The sequence below is a fragment of the Drosophila melanogaster genome, chromosome 2L (genome assembly GCF_000001215.4).
Source record: "Drosophila melanogaster chromosome 2L".
NCBI classification, from domain to species: domain Eukaryota; kingdom Metazoa; phylum Arthropoda; class Insecta; order Diptera; family Drosophilidae; genus Drosophila; species Drosophila melanogaster.
Window position 1 is genome coordinate 11,252,006 of NT_033779.5, and position 17,657 is coordinate 11,269,662.

The 17,657-nt window shown below is 44.6% G+C and overlaps 2 protein-coding genes across 9 annotated transcripts in view; one reads left to right on the plus strand and one right to left on the minus strand.

The window, feature by feature from the left end:
- The window catches only part of ab (abrupt), a 50,403-nt gene extending 41,328 nt beyond the window's left edge, over positions 1–9,075 (plus strand). For 3 of the 5 annotated variants that reach the window (NM_057215.5, NM_001169481.2, NM_001273450.1), the window contains 2 exons: positions 6,210–6,911; positions 6,978–8,803. In NM_057215.5, the coding sequence (NP_476563.1) occupies positions 6,210–6,911; positions 6,978–7,405 (1,130 nt within the window). In that variant the 3' untranslated portion in view covers positions 7,406–8,803. Of the gene's footprint in view, positions 1–3,457; positions 5,462–6,209; positions 6,912–6,977 lie in introns of those variants that run through there. The other 2 variants (NM_057214.5, NM_001273449.1) reach the window with 2 other exon arrangements.
- On the minus strand, positions 9,021–16,997 carry cmet (CENP-meta). 4 transcript variants are annotated; one of them, NM_001273452.1, is made up of 12 exons: positions 16,703–16,997; positions 16,505–16,627; positions 16,101–16,447; positions 15,146–16,047; positions 14,877–15,041; positions 10,814–14,552; positions 10,612–10,746; positions 10,481–10,555; positions 10,239–10,415; positions 10,058–10,175; positions 9,506–9,999; positions 9,021–9,449 (listed from the first exon to the last, which is right to left on the minus strand). In NM_001273452.1, the coding sequence occupies exons 1-12, from the start codon at positions 16,839–16,841 to the stop codon at positions 9,303–9,305; spliced, it is 6,561 nt and encodes a 2,186-aa protein (NP_001260381.1). In that variant the 5' UTR covers positions 16,842–16,997; the 3' UTR covers positions 9,021–9,302. The 4 variants fall into 4 exon arrangements, with proteins under 4 accessions (NP_001260381.1, NP_524993.3, NP_001260382.1 ...); NM_080254.3 differs by having other exon boundaries at positions 10,239–10,424; NM_001273453.1 differs by lacking the exon at positions 14,877–15,041 and having other exon boundaries at positions 9,021–9,443; positions 10,239–10,424.
- Between the last annotated feature and the right edge of the window lie 660 nt (positions 16,998–17,657).

The following is a 17,657-nucleotide window of genomic DNA, read 5'->3' on the forward strand; positions in this document are numbered from 1 at the left end:
CCGAGTAATCCACTTTATCCATAATTCAATCACAACTATTTTTGGGGTCGGAGATCGTAAAACTGCAGGACGTCGCCAATTTGTATCCATCAGATACTTGAGACGCATATACTCACCCGTTTTATGGCAAAAATTCGCCAAATAAAACGGACCATAAAAATTAATAAAAACGCGCAAGGTCCGACCCGCAATTTTATAGTTTTATTATCGGGCAAGATTTCGGATTAAGACCAATTCTGGTTACTTTCAAAAATTCAAAAGCAATGGAAATATTGCTGAGCGTGCGGTCGTAAAAATCTGAATGGGTGGGTCAGACTGACCAGCCCGAAAACCATTTACCATCGCCCTTACCGACCAAAAAAAACTTATTAAGTAATAAATTCCAATAAGAACAAAAGGCCGAACCAAATTACAAGAGGCTTTGGGAGCGAAATATGCATAACAGCAATAACAATAATAATAATAAGCGAGGTGATAACGATCGCAAGACATCGAGAAATGACCGTTAAACACACCTACGACGCACCCTTGGCAACCCTTTTAACCACCGACCCCTGATCCCTAACCCCTCCTGGGACAGAGACAAAGCGCCGCTCGGAAATGTTTACACATTGGCTATAATGGTATCAATGGGCCTGGCCCATTGACGCGAGTGATTTATATAGAAAAATTCATTATTTGCCGGCACCTCCTTCTGCAGTCCATTCTCGAAATGCAAAACGAGTCCTGAAACACGGGGCAAAGGGAATAACTACTATGTGGAGCGGCGGGGGTGACTTCGTTATAATGGCCCCTTGGCGCGAAAGGAAATGTTACCCGAGTCGCGTCGCCGCTTTATCTTTAATAAAGCTAATTTCTATTGCCGCTAACAGGACCGCGACATGCGAGTCCGTCTCCTCGCACGGGGATCGGAATCTCAGGAAGTAACGTAGTCCGGACTGCGATTGAATGCTCCGCTAGTAATTGATGTGGGTGCGGAGGTTCCATCGACCATCGACCATCGTCCGGTGGTCCGATGTCTTGCATAACCCGATGGGTTTCCTTAACGCGAATTGGCACAGAAAACGCGCTCGCATGCGGCCATAATTGATGGCCAGGTGGCAGTTGCTCACCAAGCCCTTGATTTGGAATAGGTGCACACGCCCTGGAATATCTTTAATCGCCGAGGTTTCTTTGTGAACGGAAATTAACAATTACTAACCTCGAATGTATCATTCTAATACTGCAGAAATGAAACGCAGGCATTAGTTAGATGGTAGGCATTGGATTTTCTTATATAGCCAACTCAAGTGTGACAGTTCAAACTAATAATTTAGAATATTATGTCGCCGATTTCAGTATATAGACCCATCCACAAAAGTTCAGGTCCTTACAGTCTTTGGAGTCTTCAAAAATAGACATTTATGATGCATAATTATTAGGAAAAATTAGGTTTTGCATTTTATATTTCATTAATTATGCACAGCCACCGAGGTGGCCAAAAATAAGACGGGCAGGAATAGCCCAGGCCAACGCACACGGCTCCAAAGGCTTCACCCTGGGAGTTCATTCCTCACTCTCACCTGTGTCCGTGTCGTCCAAACGCATCTTTTACAAAAAGTGCACTTGCCGAGGGAAAAAAGGGCGGGAGGAAATCTTACGCCTGATTTGATCCGGGCCACACAATGTCCTCTTTCAGGACTTGTTCTTGTGGCTGTCACTTGCAGGCAGGAGCAGAATGCCTCACACACGTTGGCTGGCTGGCTGGGTGACATCCTTTCGGTTTTCTCAAATGTGACAAATTCGAAATGTGCTTGGCTGGTCAAAGGCGATCGGCTGGATGGCCCATCCAGTCCTGCCCGGCCATGTCGGGATGGGATGGTTTGGGTTTGGGTTGTCCTGACTGCACTTGAGCGCCGGCCAATCGACGAGGAGCTCGGGATGTTCTGTTCGCCGAAGAAAACTGTGATGCGGCCATGCATGTTTCATGTGCATCTAAGCATATGCCAGCTCATTCGAGAGACAGGGCCAGCTATATAGATATGCAAGCGGATTGGGGGGATTGTGGGTATGGGGATCCTTGCATATTGCATTTTCCATTTTATTCAATTGGATTTTATTGTATTTTTCACTTGATATATTTATGCAGCCGAATTGTTTGCCTTCTCCCTTGAGTTGTCACGCACAAAGGCAGAGCTAAATTGTTTAATTTGATTTCAGGCTTTTTTTTTTGTTTTTGTGGCGTTGGGAGGGGTGGTAGGAGTCGCCGCCTTGCGTCATGACCTGCACGCCCACTTCTGCAAAGCCTCTGGCCATCCCAAAAATGACTCAATATTTCGATTCGATGGCCCTTCTGGCATGGGCCTTGGCAATTTTGTAGACATTAAATTGCGTTTTATTTTTCAATATTTATTATTATCGAATATTGAAACGAAACCGAACTGAACCGAACTGAAAGTGGAGGTGGAAATGGAAATGGCGCTGCAAATGGGAGCGGGCGGAATGCAAAAGGATATATCTGAATCAGGGACGGGGCCAGGTGTGTTCCAGCACGCCACTTGGATATGGTCTACATACGTACGTATGTATATGCACAATCGCAGTTCGCATATAGAGTTGTACGACCGTCTAATCCGGCAATGGTTCCATGGCACGCGATACGCTTCTCCAACCCCCAAACCCCATGATCCACCCCTTTTCCCCAGGGCTATGCCCACTCGATTCTGTGCGTTTTGCAGTCTTAGAACGGAAACCACCGAACACATCATTTAAATTGCAATCAAATATGTTTTGATTAAAAAGAAAAAGTCATAAAGTTAGCACCCAATAGGCGAGGGTATAATAAACCTCAGCGCATTTATGAGTTTCACTGTAGCCATAGAACTATTGTGTAAATAATATATATCAATTTTTAGTTGTTTAGTTTGTTTGCACTTTTTTTGTAAAATAATTTAAATACTCATTGCCTGCCTGCCTGCAAAAAAAAAAAACAAAAATTAATGTATAATTATATAAACACTTAAAAACCTTATATTACACGATATATTTGAACTGATGGAATTGGCTAAACAAAGAAATTGTCTTCCAAAATATTGGCTTAAACCGTGTGTGTGTGTGTGTGTACTTCCGATTCAGGCGGTAGTTGAAGCAATATTCCAAACTCTAGAACTGAATCTGTTCCCCAAAAAAAAATAAAAATAACAAAATCGTCCAGAAATTGGCTTTAATTGGTTAACCCGAAAGTGATTATAAATTTCGAAACAGAGCAAGCCAGTCGCGGTTAATTCAGTTCTGCTGTTGTTGTTGTTGCTGCTGCTTATGATGGAACTCAAAATTGACCCCAAAAAACCCACACACACGTTCCACAATTGAAAATCCAAATTGAAGCTGGCTAATGAAATCAATAGCACACCTTTATGTAGCCTCTGATTTTCGATCTCTCATTGACTTCCTAACTCTCCCCACAATTGGATCGCAGGCACATTCCTGAATGCCAAGAGCGGCATCAAACAGGAGGTGTTGGAGCCGGAAACGGAAGAGGATGCAGTGCAGCAACAGCGACCGCACGAGGCCCATGCCGCCGACCGTCGTCCTGCGGCCTGTAAGCTGGCCAAGCTGATGCAGCAGCAGGAGCAGCAGCAGCGTCAACTGTTTGACCAGCGGCGCAGCCACCACCAGCCTCACCATCACCACCAGCCGCATCATCATCGCCACCACCATCATCACCAGCAACGCATCAACAACAATAACAATAATACGAAAAAGAACCGATCGGCCAATTCCTCGCCCACGCCGTCGGCTCGATCCTGGAATGACAGCGAAGAGGATCAGGACATGGACTGCAGCAGCGGCAACCAGCAGCAGCATGGACAGCAGCAGCAACAGCAGCACAATAGCAACGAGGACGAGGATGATCGCTCCTCGTCGGCCTCCTCGGCCATTTCCTTGACCATGAAGAGAACGCGCCAGGATAGTGAGTCCACGCTCTACCAAACGCTACTCATGAAGCAGGAGCAACACCAGCAGCAGCACCAGCAGCAACACCAACAGCAGCAGCATCAGCAGCAGCAGCAGCAGTATCTGGACGAGCTGCAGCAGTCGCACCAGCAGCAACTGACGGCAAATCTGTTTATGGCCAGGACAATAGCTCTAAGCAGGTCACGAGATTTTCCGGAACTCTTTCAAAACACCATTGCCGCGGCGGCTGCGAATGCGACAGCTGCATCGGCCAGTCCGGGGAACAATGCCAGTGGACCCGGTCAGGTGGTGGCAACCGGACCCGGACCGGGACCAGGAAGTGCTGCACCCGTGGCCGTGGGAAGTGGCAGCGGAGCGTCAGCCGGAAACAGCAACTACATGCTGCCATGTCCGCTGTGTGAGACCCCACTGGAGCAGCGGGTATTCCGGCAGCACCTGGACCGACACTATCCGCGCGACAGTCCCGTCTGTCCGGTGATCGAATGTGGACGCCGGTTCGCGCATCCCAATTCGGTGCGAAATCACATGCGCATCAAGCACACGCTGCAGTGGGCCAAGATGAAGGCAATGCGGTCGTCGGGCGGCCCCTTCGCCGGCGGTCCGGACTTCAAATGAAACTGCGAGGCCGTGGGCTAATGTTACTCCGCGTAGTCACGCTAAAAGCTTTCTAGGTTGCTGCTTCTCAGTCAGTCACAATGGCGACAATAAATCGAATCTAACTCGCAATCCACGAGAAATCACCCAGTCTCGAGACACTCGCATCTATCGTAGATAGCCAAAAGTAGTCCAAGACCCACTCGGTGTCCCACTATAACTAAACAGTAACTGTAAGCGCACGAGAGATCCTTGCCCGAAGGCCAACTACTTCTGCACACCCAGCCCACCAGTCACCGAAGCTCCTCCAAGTGGTCAATTTGTTTTTTTAAAGTATTCATAACAGGTTTCATTCCAAGTTACCAAAAAAAATAAGATCTGGGTGTCCTTTAGGGATATGTTACCAATGGATTCAGTACGATTCGGTTCATTCATTGTTTATCATTTATGTAGAATATCCATATACGAGTATTGAAACAATTGAAAATTCATGCTTTCAACGAGCGGTAAGATATATAATATACCAATGATTGCAGAGGAGCTCCTTGATTGGCGGCGATGGATGAACGCTTTGGGTTAGGAAACTTACAACAATTATTACGTTCCTATATGCGATAAAAAGTACATATATACTACAAGTGCAGACAGACACCTACAGCTCTAATGCGTTTACCTAAGGCAAAAGTAAATCTCAAACTCTGAATTCCTTTACACTAGCTGATGGAGATCAAATCTGTAGGTCTCGGTTCCAAAAAACGCTCCAGTTAAGCATGTGCAGTATTAAAGTAAAAGCTAACGAAACCGAAGAACTAAAAACCACAAGAATAATAACATTAATTCATAGAGTTACATAAGCAAAATACGTATGATTAAGCCATAGAGGGTGAGATAACTATGTAGATAAAGAGCTAAAAACGAGCAAACAAAGAAACATGATATATAGAAATATATAAAGTAGTTATTATGAATATTGATACTGAAACAAAATAGAATGTGCCTGCGTAATATATTTTTAGCCAAAAAAGTAAAACGAAAAAATGAAAACTGAAAACTGAAAAACAAGTAAACCAAAGTTGAGCATTAAAAAGTGAAGAAAAAACAATGAAAAACTGAAAACGATTTGTATTAGAGAAAGTTCAAAATTCAAGGATAATGTTTTTTGTTGATTTTTTTGTTTTGTTCACTAAACTGTAATTCGAATCAATTGGCGGCATAACACTCCAAGAGCAGACATACGTAAAAAGGTTCCTATAATGTTAATCAAAAACACACTAAAAGCTCCAGACAAAACTGGCTAAATGAGGTCCATCGAGATTGCATCCCGATGCTGACCAAATATAAATTCTATTTCGAAACCGACAATTTTACAATTGTAGTTTATAAAGCCCAAAGAGAAAACAAGCAGCCATATGTACAGCGATTGTACAACCGTTTGTATGCCATTTTAGTTTGCGAAATTGTCTGAGGGGCGAAAACAAATGTATCTAGTACGAGTATCTTGTATCTGCGTTGCCTGAAGGAATGTATTTGGAGGCGGCAAATCTATTTTGGTGAACAATAAACAGCAAACGAGAAGACTAGCTGGCTTTTCATTGGTCTCTCTGTTAGCGGAACTTCGATGAGCCCAAGACTAATTCGTACTTTAATGTATCTTACAGTTTCCCGACGCTCCCTGGAAATGCGAGTCCGAGCCACAGATCCGCGTCCCTGCCCCAAGTGCGGAAAAATCTACCGCTCCGCCCACACGCTACGCACCCATCTGGAGGACAAGCACACCGTGTGCCCCGGCTATCGATGTGTGCTCTGCGGCACGGTGGCCAAGTCCCGCAACTCTTTGCACTCGCATATGTCGCGCCAACATCGCGGCATCTCCACCAAGGACCTGCCCGTCCTGCCCATGCCCAGTGCTTTCGATCCAGAGCTCGCCTCGCGCCTTCTGGCCAAGGCGGGCGTCAAGATCTCACCCGCTGAGCTGAGGGCCAGAGCCTCGCCCACCGGCGGAAGTGGCAGCAGCGGCGGAGGCGGCGGAGGTGGTAGCAGCCAGGCCAAGTTGGATTTAAGCAACGCTAGCGGTGGACCCATGGACGATGCCGAGGACTCGGACGACGATCCCGAGGACCTGACCACGGGCAACGGATTGTATGGAATGGGCGGAAGCAGCAGCGACCTGAGCCGTTACCACGAGAGCCTGTTGAGCAACTTCGGTCACGCCAGGATGCGAAATGAGGCGGCTGCCGTGGCGGCCACTGCAGCTGCTCTTGGTCAACCCAAGGACTTGGGCGTTCAGCTGCCAAACAGCAACGCGCCTGGGCAATCCCTGCTGGACACCTATCTGCAGTTCATCACGGAGAATACATTCGGTGAGTTTTACCTTTGCATATTAAGTTTTTCCAGTAAGTAATTCGTCTCCTCACCCTCGACAATAGGCATGGGCATGTCCCAGGAGCAGGCCGCTGCAGCAGCACTGCGCGCCAAGATGGCCCAGCTTAACGCGATGGGACACAGTCTGGACAACCTGCCGCCGGGCCTTCTTCCCGGACAATTCGACCTGAGCAAGCTGGCCGCCGGAAATCCCGCCTTTGGACAGAGCGGACCCGGACTAACCATTGAGCCGATAATGCGACACGAACAGGCAGCGGGAAACCTCTCGCCGAACCGACCACTGGCTCTCAACTCGGGCGGCAGGATGATGGGTCACGATGAAATGGCGGAAAATGATGGCGACATGCGGCGGGAAGGTTCGGAACCCATGGATCTGGGCCTGGACAACAACCAGTCGGGCAGCAACCATGAGGTGGCCAACTCCGATGCCGAGGAGAACTACTCGGAGGATGAGGGAGTGCACAACACATAGGAGGAGCAAGAGACTCCAGCGAGGGAACCACGAATATGAACATGAACATGAACATAAACAAATGTATACCGATTACCCATGGAACATATGTAACGAGTAGCCTTATCCTCATGTATACCAGTTTATGTGTACGATACGATACAATACGATAGTGAAACCTAGGACTAAAATCATATTTGTGCCGCTGCCAGAGCTGGCCTAGTAGAATTCTATGTTGTGCTTTTAAAACTACTACTACTACTACTACAGATATATGTAGTATACCTCTATATATAGATATATCGCTATACACATGTATATTTATAATTTATATACACAAGTACCTGCTGTGTATACAAGTCGATGAGGAGAAGAAATGAAAAGAGCCCCAGACAACCCATCCTGCATGAAAAAGAAAACGTAATGGTAGTCTTAGAGTACTAAGTTAGATTTCACATTGAAAGAGATGCCTGTAAATACATTAAAAGAAAAACTTGAATATGTTAGGCCAACAGCAGCCCCCAAACGATCCGTCGTAATTAGTATTGTACCAGACGCCAGCAGATAATTCAGATGTGCCATGCATGCCACAGCCTTCCAGTTCCAAGTCTAGCCAGTCTATACCAGTGCTTACCATATCTCAGGAACACTTGCGGACAAATCCGAACAACTCAACCGAACTACCTCAGCCAGCGAAAGAGCTGAATCCCCGAAACGAACCTCAGACTTCCATGAGTTGTGACTGGTCCTGCACTCCATCTTCATGAAACTTGCCAATTTTCAGCAGCAGATATCTGCTCTTAGACTTAGAATCCTATCGCGAGGGGATCAGCAAACAAGAAATTTAATGTTTATACAACTAACATACGGTATACAGTGCACGCTCGGTATACGTATTTACACTTAAATATACAAAACATATGAATGCCTGTACTTATTTGTCAGAGAATTGAATACCTCAGCATACTCAGCATTCGGTCGTCAGCACTCGAAGGTGGAACCCCCTTAATGATATCCAGTGCGAATCATAAGCATATACTTATACTTAAACTAGGCTAGTTAGTTTATGTGGCAGCACTGCAAGCAAGACATAGATAGATGTAACTACTTGTTTCCTGAATGTATGTATTTAGTTGGAATATGCCTCAGTTATTCTAGGTTTATGGTTAGCTTCAATCGGAGATGAGCATAGACTCTACAAGAGTCGATACAACTTGCCTTATGACCAACATATGTGTTAATTTAGTAATTTTCTACCTCAATTAATTTAAATGTATTTTACTTGGATATTTATTTGTAAGTCCTTAACTGCACTCTGTAATATGTAACTTATTTCACTGGCATGCGTGTTTTTAAAAATCTTACTTAAGAGCCACCTAACAGCATAGCGAGATATAAATAAAAAAAAATTAAGAACACGAGAGTATCTTTAGTTTTTATTACCCGGTTTAAAGTTTTATTTGGTTCTAGACACTTTTTCCTCTCACTCTCGCCCAAATTTTGGCGCAAGCGGAGTGCAATAGATTGCATTTTTAGGCTTGAAATGCATTTATGGCTAATGCGATTTGGTTAAGACGTTAGAATAAAATATATTAGTTAAAGTCGTTACATAAGCAATATAAGTAGACATTCATGTGCTTAGAAAGTTATATAAATATTTATTGACATTACAATAAAGCCGCGTTATGAAGACAATGTGTGTTTTACTCAAAATATGCGGATCCATTTAATAATTGGTAATATTGAATACAATTTAATTAAAATATATACCTAACAAGGATGAGACGTTTAAGTACAACACATTAAATGCAATATTTCTAATAGCTCGGAACTCTGTATGAACTCATATTGATGACACCCAAAATTAACCTAAGCCCAAACACATACACATATGTACACAAATATAATACCTAGTGACTTATTTATCTGATGTAGTTGTTTCATATTTCGCGAGTTTTTCCCGCAGAGCATCCAAATCATCATTTCGAATCGCCAAAATTCGCTTGGCGGCTTCATACTTATATTTGATTGCCAAAATTTCCTTCTTTTGGGACTCACACTGTGCCTGCAAAAACAATATTTTATATAAGAACTACTTGAGTAACGATTCGAAATAGCAACCTTCAATGCACTGGTTTGTCCAGCTGAGAGTGAGGTAATATTCGAGGTATCACTGTTTTCGTTTTGCCTAAGTTTCTCTTTCAGTTCCTGGATGAGATGGTAACGGTAGCGCAACATGCGAACCGCTTCCTGATACTTTACGTTCGTTTTCTCAAGGATTGTCTCAAGATCGGATTCCGTCTGAGTTTGAGCGGCTACGGTAGCAGGTTTAGCTGCTTGTGCCATTTGGTTAGATTCTGGTTCCTTGGCTGATGCCGTAGTGAGGTCATTAATCCTAGCATTAAGATCTTGAAGTTTCATTTTAAGCCGTTTCTGCTCAACCTTTGCCTTGTCTTGCTCCTCAATAACTCGCTTCGTTAGTTGCGCATTCTCATCCTTCAGCGGATGATGGTCCAGCTCCATCTTTAGTGCCGTCACTTGACTTTCACGAATGAAAAGCTCACGCTGGCAGTCCTGAAGCTTGGAATTCAGCTCCGCACAGTTGCAGTTGTTGTCTGAAATTGAATTCATTGAGTGGGAAAACCAGAGGAAATACACTGCAACTACTCATACCAACGGGATCTGTCATGATGCCAAATTCCCGAACGTCGTTCCAGTAAGACTGCCGTCGCTCATCGTGGACGCTGATTCGTCGATTCTTCCGTATTTCGGATTCAAAGGTAATCGATTTCTGCGAAAATTATAATACATTTAGAGATCTATTATGGCTAGAGGCGTTTAAACATTGTTTTACCCTCGGCACTGGGTTCCGATCTAGACTTTTTCTTGGCCGCAACGCGGCTATTTCCGTCTCAAGCTTAGCCACAATATCGTTAGCCGAGCACAACTTTTCCTCGAGGTTGCGTTTGTCTTCTAAAAGACTTGAGATTGTTCTGTCCATGCTTTCTTTCTCAGACTGAAAACTGGCTTCCTTGGATTTCTAAAAATCATTTTTTGAAATCATTTAAAAATCTAGCAACAGGATATCACACTTACCAGAGTTGACCGGAGCTCTTCGCACTCGCTTATCAATTCCTGAACCTTACTTTCATTTTGCACCTCTTTGGATTGCTAAAAGAAATCAATGAATAATTTTCTGTGAATGATCGTGTGAGCTCCTCTATTACCATATCAAATCGTAGCTTTTCGCACTCTCTTGTCACTTCGTCAACCTTCTGTTGCCATCCAAGGTTATTTTCCAACGTTTTCTTCAACTGCTCTTTAGTTTCTTGCAGATCGAGTCGTATCTGGTCTGAGTTTTCCTTTAGGATCATTTTCGTGTTTAAAAAAACAATTTCATATAATTATAACGCTAAGAAAAAAGCTTACCAGATCAGAGCACAGCTCCTCACACTTCTTTGTGAGTTCTCCAATTCTGTTGCGGCCCAGCTCCACCTCCTTGGTAAGCTCCGTGTGCCTTTGATATATTTCTGATTTATTGTCTCGCAACTGCTGTTCAAGGCTAGTTTTTGCATCTTCCAGTTTGACTAATTTTTCTTTTAGGGAGATACACATCTTACTCTCCTCATCCAGCATGTTCCGCAGATTTTGGGAATTTCTCAGCTGTTCTTTGAGTTCTTCATTTCCGGACTCTAGCATATCTTTAGTTTCTTGCATGGAATTGAGCTTCAAGAGGAGCTCGTTTATAGACCCTTTTAGATTAGCCGCCTCACGTGTGAACTTTTCTGCCTGGTTTGCCATCCGCTCCTCGACATCTTTGAGCTGCGTTACCAGAGTCATTTGTTCGGCACTCGCGGTTGCCTTGGCATCCATAGCGGCCTTCAGTTCTTCGCGTAGCTCATTAATTTCCACATCTCGACTCGATATTCCCTTTTGGGAATCAATCAATTCCGTGTGCAGGCTCATCACTTTCTTTTGCAAGTTTGATGATAGTTCATTTGCCTCGGCAAGACAGATTTTTAGGCGTTCGTGCTGCGATACCAAATCGTCATAGAGAATGACTTTATGTTGTGCCTCCTTCAGGACTTCTTCGAGATCGGTTATCTTGAAAGTAAATGTCTCGAGCTTAGTTTCGAAATCACACTTTTCCTTCTCATTCCGGTTGCTTAGAACTTTCATTTCAGCTTGGAGTTCCTGAAGTTTTTCCATGGTGCACGAATGCTCTGAATTCGCTTTTTGAATCTCTGATTCCAGGGACAACTTCTCGAGCCTACATTTATCCAATTCCAGAACCTGCTGGTCACACTTTTCCTCGAGCTCAATAATCCTTTTCTTTGAAGAGGCCACAATCAATTCCAGCTTTTTAATATGTGCTTCTATTTCGAAACTGATTTGATCTCGAGTAAGCGATTCCATTTGCAACTGCTCCTGCGTCTTACTGCACTGCTTCTCTAATTCGATGTTGTCCTTTGTTAATTTATTGACTGCCAAGTCCTGCTCAGCTTTTGTTTTCTCCAACTCAGCAATGGTGTCTGACATGACACGTCCTCCATTTATCATCTGCTCCAGTGTCTTTTTGACCTCCTCAAGCTTCGAGGCTCCCTTATCGCGATCTTCTTTCGTTTGATTCAATTGCTCCATTAGGGTGGCTCTCACCTCGTTTATTTCCGCTCTAAAGGCATCTTCCATTTTTGATTGTTGGGTGCTAGCCTCAGCTAGCTTATTCTTAAGAGTTTCCCTGATAGTCTCCATTTCTGCCTGGTGCTGGACAATCAAATTGTTTCTTTCCTCCACAGCCTGAGAAATATTTTCTTTATGAGCAGATTTAAGCGCTTCCAACTCCGCCTGACAACGAACCGTAACGCTGGAGAGTGTCTCCTCTACCTGCAATAGCTTCTCCTTTAACTCGGCCACATTGCTCTCATAGCGATCCTTAGTCTCCTGCAATTCAGCGTAGAACTTGGCTTGGTTCTCTTTCTCATTCGTTTCAATTTGGAGCAGGAACTCCATTCGCAAAGCACTTATCTCATCATCTTTTATCCTTCGCACATCGTGTAGCTCATCTTTGGCTGCATTTAGCAATTGATTAAGTTTCTCGATCTGACTATCATATTGGGAGGAAAGTAGTATCTGATCCGGCTTTGCATCCGCAAGACTGAGAGATTCTGTCGCTTTATGATACTGTTCAACGAGCTGCGCGTTTTTCTTTTGAAGCTGATCGATAAGGCATAGGTCATCGGAGAGCTTCTGCGCCTGACGATCCAGTAGTTCTTGTTTTTGCTTAGTGTCCTCATCCAACTCGGCTAGCCTCACCTCCATCGATAAGCAGCGCTCACTCATTTCCTCAAAATCCGTCTGTAGTCTCGCTATGTTCCCGTCTTTCAACTGGATCTGCCTTAAATGGTTTTCAAGTTCTGCTTTTAGATCAGAAACTTGTGACTGCAATTCTGTTATGGATGTCTTTAGCGTGGCCACCTCCTGTTCTCGTCTACTGGGAGATGTAGGGCATCCTGGAAGGGTATCCTCGTCAGGTGGAACTCGGAGCAGACTCTCGCTCATCGAGCTCTCCCTTGTTACTCTATCCTGCAGCTCCTCGTATACCATTGTCATCTCCGCATTTTGTTTTTCCAGGGACTCGATCTGCCGCTGGTAGTCCTCAACCTTGTTAATTATAACGCTCTTTTCGAGGAGTGCCGACTCTAGGTTAGTCATCTGCTCTCGCATTTCATTGATGGTTGCCTCTGTTGCCTCCATAAGTGCACTCTTCTCTTCGATTTCCTGTTCCAGCTGCGAAATAATATCAAGCAATCGCTTCTCCTCTCCCATATCTACATGTTCCTGGCTAAGTCGCTTTATCTGAAATCTGTGTCGCTTGAGAAAGCCTTTGAGACAAATAGGTTCAGTTGCATCGGATTGACGATTGTCTTCCTCGATGTACTCAGCAGACTCAAGGCAAAGCTTAAGTCCTGGCTCGCTCTGATCCAGTTTCATTTGGTTGGCTCTAAAGAGGCGACTGATGCCGGAATGATGCTGCAGCTCTATCTGTTGGACGGACTCAGAAAGCTGAACAAACTGGTGTAGAAGGTTTATATCCTGCTTCTGTTCGTCAAAATCGGAGCTTATACCGGAACTCCTCATAGACTCCTCAACGTGACTCGTGGGTCGTTGCTTTATCTCCTCTCGCAGGGCATCGTTCTCCTGGACACTCTCCATCAGTTGATTGGAAAGGCAATCGTATTCCCGCTGCATCTCTTCAAAGTTCGTCTCCAGTTCTTTGATTTTCGCTGTAAGTTCGTGATTTTGTATTCGAAGCTTTTCCACAGTAGATTCAGAGTTTTGGACTTCCGTAAGCATGTTTTGGGCCTCCTCCAATCGTTCATTGAGGGATGCGATATCGGCTTGAAACTTCGTGTTGTCATTTTGAAGCCGTTGAAACTCAGCGCTGGAGGCACTTCTTGCCCTGCTTTCTAACTGCTCATACTCCTCCTGCAATTTCTGGTATTTCTCCTGCACGTGCTCGTGCTTTTCATGTAGGGTTGTGATGCCCGCTTGTTGAGCTTGCCACTGTTGGTCCAGAGCGTCGTACCTTTCCTGAAGTTGTCCAAAGGCATTCTGGGATGTGGATAGCTCTTTCGAAAGTCGCTCGCAATCAGTCGCCTTTTGGATAATCTCCGAGCTTGCCAGGTTAAAGGCAGATTCAACGCTCTCTAACTTGTCGCGAACAGAGACGATTTCCAACCGGAGCTGATCACACTCGCATGAATTTTTCTTGGACTCTAAATCTGCAATCAGCTTCTCCAGTTCCTCACACTTGTTGCATATACTGTCGCCGGCGATGTCTTCCTGCTCTGGGGCAATGGAAAGCATGTGGCCCTCCTTGCTGTTCCGTAAGACATCGCGGGTTAAATTGTCGAGGGACTTTTGAAGACTCTCTATAGTCGACTCCTTTTCTAAAAGGGCAGAGAGTAAGTCATCCACGCGAAGTTTCGATGATTTCTTGTGAGCCTCAAACTCAAACTCGAGGCCCACGGCCACCTGATTTTCCACTTCCATTATTCTCATAGTCTGCTTTAGAGTACTCAGTTTCTCTTCCAATTCGCTGATTTTTGAATTCGCAGCCTCATTATCCGCTCTTAGGCTGGTTACTTCCTTTTCCAGAGCATCATAACTATAAGAAGATACACAAGTAGTAAACTATTGTTAAACACTAAAACTATAATAAAATAAATCAAACAAACAGGTATTGTGGAGTGGTGTTCTATAAACAAAATTTACTGTTAAAAACTGAAACATATACTTAAGTGTTTTGTTTTTATAGAATGGAATAGAATATCGCTGCACTAGTTTTACAGATTTGTATGAATAGGTATGTTAGATTTTGGGTTGACTGCTTAAAGCACAAAAGTCGAGTTACGTTTACATCGTTTTTTACGATGCAGGCACTATGTTTTGGACGACAGATTCCTTGACAGAAAACACCTCATTAACTCACCGCTCCTTTTCGGCTAACGATTCTTGCTCTAAATTATCCCGCTGTGCTGTAACCTCGGCCAGCTTTTCTTTTAAACCCTGCACCTCTTCGCACTCCACCTCAAAATGCTTCTCTAAGCTGGTGAACATTTGCAGGTCCTGGATTTCCTTCTTGATTTTATCCGTTCTGTGCAGGCAAATAAGTGCAGGGATCGGGTCGGGGTATGTGGATGCGATTGTTATGTGATGAATGTTATGGAGGATGATCAAAAAGCTTGCAGAAGTACTTACGTTAAGGGACCCTTGGGAGTGAGGGGCAGGTCTGGCAGTTGCCTGATGGTCAACATGGGTTTGAGGACATCTGGGCGAGGGGAGCCAAAATCAATGCATTCTGCCGGGAGAAATTCCTCACTAATGGAGTTGCTCTCGGTACCGATATCCAGGGAACCCAAAATGTTTATGGTCTTTGGAATGTTGTCCCATCGTTTGCCTGCATTTGAAGTGTGAAAAAACACTGGTTTTGGAAGGTGTGAGACCTTTGGAAATTGGTCAATTCGATCTTCAGTTGTGCCGGTCTCTGCTAGCTCCAAATGCGATCCCGATGCAGTGGGACACCAAGTACGGCGACGCTTCTGCTGACCCTTGTCGCTCAGGGAGTGACCACAGATTATCTTGTGCATGTCGTGTTTTATTTGTCTCTCCAGATGCTCTACCTTTTGCTGGTTCTCGTTTTTGCGCTCTTCTTCGGCCAGCTTATCCTTAAGCACCTTTATTTCTCGCTCCAGCCGCTTCATCATTGTGGCGTCAGATACCATCTCGTTGACTTGGGGCTTAATGCGAATTTTCTTGGCTCGCGTGGCGAAACTAAGGGTAGACTGCGACTCTTCCATGATCGATGGTTTGATTGTGCAAATGATGGATGTGAATGCATTGCCGCCCAAAGAAGCCTGCAGAATGCGCGTCAGCTTGGAATCGCGGTAGTTGGTAAATCTATTGTCCGCGTTTTCCGACAGACTTTTGATAACGTTACTGAGAAAAAGTAAGCTCTTGTTTATATGACCGCCCTCTTTGAGGCGCGCTCCTCGAGCACCCGTTTGGTCCGCCCGCTCTGACCCAGCCAGATCCACCAGGTTCAACACGCTTTGAATCACTGCGTCGTCATCGCTGTGGTCCGACTTTCGGGACTCGATGATCTGTGGGATACATGTTGCAGATTATCGGAAAGAAAATAGCAGGCTGCACTTACTATCTTAAATATGGCATGCGAACGGCTGGACCGCTCGTTCATGTTCGTCTCGCCCACGGTGCGCTCCTTATTGCCCAAGCATAGCAGGCGCAGGAGGTCAACCTCGCTGGTTATGATGCACTCCTCGCAGTTCACATTCACAATCCCATTTCCGGACTCATGGATCTTGAGGTCCTGATTCTTCTTGTTCAGCAGATCGTAGATCTTCTCGTTGTAGATCTCGATGTAGCCCACGCGCAGCAGAAAGTCCCGCTCCGTCTCACTGGAGATCTGTTGAAAGATCTCCTTGGCGGCTAGCACCATGACGCCCGGATTCTGTTCGTCGCCCATCATGGTGTACGTCTTGCCTGAAATGCATGCCCGGTTTTAGGTATACCGCCGCGTATATATAGCACAGTACCCACCCGACGACGTCTGGCCGTAGGCAAAAATAGTTCCGTTGAAGCCCTGCATGCAGGCGTGCACTATGTGCTTGGCCATCCGGTCGAACACCTCCTGGTTGCTGGCGCCCTCGTCGAACACATAGTCTGCCAAACGGAATGGAATGTAAATGAGATAAAGGTCTTGTGGATCAGGATACGCTCAACGCTCTAACCACTCACCGAAGACATAGGGCTCCGCATGGCTGTCCGCCAAGTGGATGGAGCGGCGCTCCTTCACCTGCCAGAGTGAAGTGAGCCCGGGCTCGCAGGGACGCACCTTGATGCAGACCTGGATGGAGCTGGCGTTCTTCGCAGACATCTTGGCGCCTTCTTGGTCTCAATGCTTTATGATAAACAGAACGCAGTTCATAAACAAACATAAAATTCAATGTTTTACAGTAAACAAACATTGATCGACATCTTTGTTGCTCGTTAAATTCGAACAAATGCCGCTTTGCAAAATCAGGGATGTATATGCTTCGATATCTTCGAGTGGCGCTAACGACTCGATAGATAAATCGGTTCATCGATTGTTATCATAGTTCCAAATAGGGCTGCAAAAATAAAAACAGAAACACATTATGTTCTTATCCCACAGGGCTGCATTAACATTCCTGATCAAGGGTCGCTACGGCATATATATATTCTAAGACGTTGTGTTCTTATTGGTAGGGCATGCTAACTAACAAAGTTCTATGACTCAATACTTTAAGGTCAAACAGAAAATAGAACAAGCTCTTAAATACATGCGAAAACTACGGTTTAAATTTCATATAAGTTCGTATTTTTTCTACTAATTCATAACTTCTATTCATAGCACACATATAATGTGGAAAGTATTTGATTCCAAAACAAATATTTGAAATAAATTATAACTAAGCTCCCTAATATAACCACTATAATATTTTCCAAATTTTCAATTTTCCTATTTTTTTTAATAGTGAACAACTGGGATTATTATTCCAATGAAATCTCATGTTTATATCAGACAGTATTCTTCTGTATGCATTAAACAATCCCCTCAGCTTTTGTCTGTCTGTAAGTAAGCATTTAATTTAGCGGTCTTTACTATTTTGGAAATATAGATAATAATAATCTATATTATATATCACGAAAAAGCTCGGAAAAAGTTTTA

Excerpts from the sequence above, each read along its gene's own strand:
- cmet (NM_080254.3), bottom strand. The coding sequence starts at position 16,841 with ATGTCTGCGAAGAACGCCAGCTCCATCCAGGTCTGCATCAAGGTGCGT. Across the intron at positions 16,048-16,100 it reads CGCATGCCATATTTAAGATA|ATCATCGAGTCCCGAAAGTC; the intron begins GTAAGTGCAGCC and ends TGTATCCCACAG. Across the intron at positions 15,042-15,145 it reads ACTCCCAAGGGTCCCTTAAC|AACGGATAAAATCAAGAAGG; the intron begins GTAAGTACTTCT and ends TTGCCTGCACAG.